Here is a 5,972-nt window from a genome sequence, read left to right on the forward strand (position 1 = left end):
ATATCAGCACGATTTTTGCCCCTCATGGTCTTTAGAATGCATTATCGATTGCGAACAAAAGTTAAATCTGTATAACACACGGACTGTATAATTATATCACTCGAATAGCATAATTTCCCGGAATCATCTTCAGAGTCATTCGAGTCCCCATGAATTTTGCATGCCACTCTCTCCAATCGTATTCGTTACTAATTCATCGTGCAAGACCTTTCGCCATGTATCAATGGAGCCGCGATTCGCCCACGCCCCCGATCTCTTCCGTTAATTTTTAATTGCGAATTTCGCAACAAGCGACTCCGACGTAGGCTACGTAGAGAATGCGAGTGAACCGTATAATGTATAGCGTAAAGCGAAGGACAATAATCGTCTCCGTGTCTCACAATTAGCCGTGCATTGCTCCGTTATTTTCATCTGAGATTCCTATGGTACGCTCCCACGCATTTAATTGTGACGTATCAAACGTTACTCTGGACATTGTTACAAGGGATCTAGATGCGCGAGTGTCTATATTAGGTATAGTTTGCGTAACGTAAGCGTTTTCAGATATTTGACATTTCCTCGTAGCTAGATTTGTATCTAGAGATATACATTATATAGTAGCTGAAGATTCTACCGCATATCAAACACGAATTGGAAAATAATTTTACGAGACTAAAATTGAAAGGTAGAACGTATGTTAAAAGTAGTACATTGTATAGCTATATAAAACTGATATATTTTTATATCTTCTATATATATACGTCTGTTCTTGATAAATTGTAAAATTTTAATAGCTATATAAAGAAGAAAGCAAGTACGTGACAGGGACGACCACTGGTATTTTCGATCCGTTAAAATTAAACATTTAATTTTGTAAATTTATTTTTGTGATTTTGTAAGTTAGGTTGGCTGGCTTCGACTTTTTCCAATGATAGAAACGTGGATTATGTAGACTATCGGGCACAGCTACATTGGAGATTTCTACACTTCTTCGGGGGAAAGTCGAGATCACGGAAGGTCACAAATTTCTCTCCTGCGTCTCATTATACGTGTATCTTTCATAGAGCAAAAATACTCCGGCGATGAGTGAACGGGAATCGATCACGCCGGAAATCGATATCAAAATAAATCGCTAGATTTGGGAAAAGGCTTTTCCGACAGCGGACGACTGACGAGGCAGCCCTTCTCGTCTGCTTTAACGTTAAAACCTCCGCAACTCCGGGCATTATTGACGTTAAGGCAAACACGGGGGAGAAGGGGGCGCGCGCGCGCGGCAGGACGAGCGGTGCCGGGTGCTCACCTTATCCGGCACCCACGCGGATCGAATCCAATTCGTCGGCACGCGTTGGATACCCGCGGAAGGTCACAAACGCCCGCGGCCCTTTCCCGACCTTCCCCTCTCTCTCTTTCCTTTCTTCACGCCCTGTTTCAACCCTCGTTTTTTCTCTCTCTCTCTCTCTTTCTCTCTCTGTCCCGTTTTCCTCTACCCTCGTCAACGCGCCTTCCAGCCTTCATTCCTCCCCTTCCTTGAAGAGTGAGACAGAGAGACAGAGAGGAAGAACGAATGCATGAGTGAGTAAGAGTGAGCGAGAGGGTCGAGCCGAGCTGAACGCGATGAACGGAGGACAGGCGCTTCGCGTAAACGGAAGGGCCAAGGCCGTATCATTCGATGGCACGTCCTCCCGTGCGTGCTTTACATTGAGCCCTTACAGTCGCGTATACGTGACCGTACACGAGAGATGCGTCTGACGAGCGGAGCGATATTTCTTTGGTTGAAGATTGTAAAACGATCTTTTTCTTCTATTAAAACTTGATTATTTACGCTGCGTTTATTTATCCGCAATTCTCTGCGTAGAAATTTTAATTTTACATTGATTTACATTGAATTATACCCCGAAGTCAAAAGTCTATTAAAATTTATCTAAAATTAATCAATAACGATGATTTTGCATTTTTTTTCTCTCAATTATCTACTTGCAACGTGTCAGAATAATTTTATTACAAATTAATTATTTGAGTTTTTAATAAAACAAACATCACGCGTGTATATCAAATGTGTTTGTTACTATCTGTTAATAGTTGTATGTTATTCCGTGATAATGGACAATAAAATTTGAATAATAATTTGGGGTTGATATTTTGAGTAATAAAGGTTTGATATTTTGTAATTTATGACGTTACTTTATGTTCATCTGTCAGAGATAATGTATTTCTGGGTAATATATTGTAATTGCAATATATCTCAATTAATAATTCAATATGCTGCAGCGTGTGGATTAATGGATCATTTGTATAGAGATTCTTAGTCATTTGACATTATAAACATCATTAGTATGAAAAAATTTTCTATACTTTACACTATACTTTGAAGCTTTACCCTGAATTACTTCGTGCTCTATACGTATATCGCTGTTCGTTTACTTTTTCTATTGATAAATGGATGTCAAATAAAATATTCTTCATTTTAAATTTTGTAATCTAAACGAAAATGCTTTTATATATTTTATATATATTCCGTGTTTCAATTTTTGTATATTAATCATTATGTCGTGAGATTGTTACAACATAAAATTTTTCAACGTTCTTAACGATATATTTATATCAAACGTTAATATATAAACTTACGTTAAAAGCATACGTGTACATTCTTTCGTGCAACAGAGCCCAGGATTTATCTCGTGAGGTCATTGTTTTGTCATACAAATGAGAAATCGTTACCGAGTATATAGTACTACGTGCGCTGCATGGGCTTTAGGCGTACTACGCGAGAACGTCGATACCATTATACAACCGCGTGTAGCACGCGATATCGCGACTTATCGATCGAAGACGGGAAGACGTCGTGATAAAAATTACTATATGTTTACAAACAAAATAATTACAATTTCTGACGATATATCTAATATATCTGTTACTACAATTGCGATCAATCTAAAATATAAATATGATTCAACGTTAATGTAAAAAAGAACTAGTAATGTACATCCTTATTTGGTAAATAGATGACATGAGAAAAGCAACGATATTGATTATATCAAAAGCTAGAGAGAGATCGTCGAATCGAGAGGGAAGTATCTCACATCGATGTAGGGGGTGACGGAGATGGTCGTGGTCGTCCCTGTTGACGAGCAGCACGTGCACGCGAGTGCGCGTGCATGTCGCAACGAGGGCTCTTTCCTTCTCGCGCACGGCTCGCTATAATACGCGCCCACGCACGCGTGAGAGAGCGCGTGTAAACGTGCGGTGCCCCGTCGCGTCCCCCCCACCGTCGCCGCGAGGCCACACAGAGCCGCTTCAACGACGGCTCAGTCAGCACCGATCCCCGACACATCCACTACCCACGCCTCGTTAATGAAAACATCTTTTGTCAATGAACTGACGTCAGCCCGCGCGGCGATTGGCCGGCCGCGCGGGCTCACGTGACCGTCGACGAATCGTCCCGCATGTCCGCCGCGTCTCCCGCCCTTGGCGCGACGCGCCGAGCACCCGTTCTGCTCCATTCTCGACTGACTCTCGACGGACGGACGTTCGAGATAAGGTGTGGCCTGAGGGAAGCGAGCGAGAGCGACTAAACGAGAGCGGAATCAAACGGAGAGAAAGAGGACAAGGTCTTTTTCACATACTTGTGAAGTGGCCGTCTCTTCTTCGTCGAGTTGAAGAAATCTGCCGATAGGGATATCTTGGACTTTGGAGCAATGTTGGAGGAGTTTGTGAGGTGAGAGAAACACAGAGAGTGAGGGAACGGACGTCTCGCGCTCGAAGTGAGATCTGAGATACGCTTCGACCGAACGGATACGGAAACGTTGATCGCGGAGCGCGATCCATCCGCGTACGTACACGACCGTTAGTTTCGAACTACGCTCTGAAGGCGGGAGCGAGCGCGCTCGACGTGCCCGTTGTGTGGTGGCGCGCGAATGTGCGAGCGACAAGGATGGAACCACCGTTGTTGGCGCGCCGTGACGATAGAGCGAGCTCGCGCGAGCGCCGAGGGTCAAGCGCGAGATAGAGCGAGTCGGACATGCATTTCCTGAACGGCGAGCGTAAACATTCCGTAACAGCCGTGCCGTTAATTGGACGCGTCGTCTTGATTCACGAAGGGATCGATAATTGGGACGAGCTGGCGGCGGCAACAGCAGCGGTGGCGACGGCGACGACGACGGCGGCGGCAGCGGCGGTGCTGATGGTAGTGGTGGCAACAGTTTTGAGAAAGGAGGAGGAAGAGGAGAAGGAGAAGGAGGCGGAGTAGACCCACACATATGCACGGCGTAGTGTCGCAGGAAATGATGGCAACGCGTGAGAACTCATCGGGTCGCGCCGTCGACGAGTGAACGTCGGCGCGATCGTTCTCCGGATGAGGCCATCGGGGAACGCGTTCTGCCACTCAATTCAAAGTGCCATTTCGTCATATCTAGTAAAGTATTAATCGTAGTAGACGCTCGTAACGGAGACGCGTGTACGCGTACCCACTACGGGTCACACAGGCGCGCGCGAGCTTTTATGTACATACACTCGACTCCGTCGTGGAGGACGCGCAACGACGAGGCTGACAACTTCCTCGGTCCCGATGGGCGACGGACACAGTTTTGACGTTGGCCGTGTAACTCTGAAATCGATGTGTCAGTACTTAGAAGCTTCTCGGGTGACGACGAGCGAGGATCGTCGTTGGAGCAATCGTCGTAGCAGAACGATGACGCCCTGACAATACCATCGCGTATTGTTTCTCGCAGTGGTGCAGTGTCGAGAAATGACACAACTTCAATGCCGTAGAGGCTCAAGAATTACTTTGTGAGAGATACAATTTTCAGTGATTGAAGAAGATTGGAAGCTTGCTTTTTGTGGAACAAGAGACAGCGCTGTCTGCTTGAGAGAATAAAAGGCTGTAGAAGAATACAAGATGCCAGGCAGCGGTGGTGCGATGGAGGAGGATCTCCTGGATCCAGAATGGCTGTTCAGAGAGCTCAGATCCCAGAATGGTCCCAATAAGCTTCTTATCCTAGACTGCAGAGCACACTCTGACTTTTCCGATGCTCATATAAGAGGCTCGGTACCCCTGGCCATACCCAGCATCATGTTGCGAAGATTGGCTGCTGGTAAAGTGGGCCTCTTGTCCACGATAAGGTGCTTAGATCTGAGAAACAGAGTGGAGGTGTTTCTGTGCGGAGATAAAAGCAGTAGAGGAACATTTGTACTAATCGGTGACTCTACAGATCCTGCAGGTCATCAGGGTGAAACGATACAAGTTTTGAGCCGGAGACTTAAAAGCAGTGGTGGCAATGTTGCTATTTTAATTGGTGAGACATGCATCTTTATATGACAGTACATTTATTGACAATAGTTCAATTCTGATTCAGAGATTATTTGTCCTTTAAGATCAATTAATAGCTCGACATTTATATGCATATCAATTTTATGCTTACAATTGAAACTAGAATATTTCCATTATTTTGTTCTTTAGTGCGGTTGATTGTATATAAATATAGATTTGAAAACATTATAAATATACAATATTGGTGTCAATATTAATATTGCTTGATATTATTTCAATATTAATAAATAGTTATAAATATGTATAATCAATATTATTTATTATGAATATACAATATCAGTATATCAATATTCAGATTATTGTCAAATTATTATTATAATGCCTATTTTGGGGGTAATTAATTTGATTTGTATAATATGTTTGACAAAGGTTTCTAAGTTTAACTGCATCACACAATATTTGCTAATTATAACTCTGCATCCGTATTATTTTGTTTGTCACACATACATATATACACAGATAGCAATGGTAATAGTGTGGAAGGCTTTCAGAAGTAACAGCTGAAGCACAGAGACTGGTTGTGAATGAAATATTGATTTATGTGGGAGGCATTCCAGTAGAACCAGACACTTAATTCTATACCCTGCCTTTATCAAGCTTTAGATAAGACTGTCTAGCCATTCAATGTTTTATTTGACATAAGCAATTTATTGATTATATATATATA

At 43.2% G+C, this 5,972-nt stretch overlaps 1 protein-coding gene across 1 annotated transcript in view; it reads left to right on the plus strand.

The window, feature by feature from the left end:
- Nucleotides 1-3,466: 3,466 nt before the first annotated feature.
- Nucleotides 3,467-5,972, plus strand: part of LOC115236691 (dual specificity protein phosphatase Mpk3) — an 8,800-nt gene continuing 6,294 nt past the window's right edge. The window contains exon 1 of the mRNA XM_029809297.1: nt 3,467-5,270. Within this exon, the coding sequence (XP_029665157.1) occupies nt 4,874-5,270 (397 nt within the window). The 5' untranslated portion in view covers nt 3,467-4,873. The remainder of the gene's footprint in view (nt 5,271-5,972) is intronic.

The sequence above is a fragment of the Formica exsecta genome, unplaced genomic scaffold (assembly GCF_003651465.1).
Source record: "Formica exsecta isolate Colony F162 unplaced genomic scaffold, ASM365146v1 scaffold26, whole genome shotgun sequence".
In the NCBI taxonomy this organism is placed as follows: Eukaryota; Metazoa; Arthropoda; class Insecta; order Hymenoptera; family Formicidae; genus Formica; species Formica exsecta.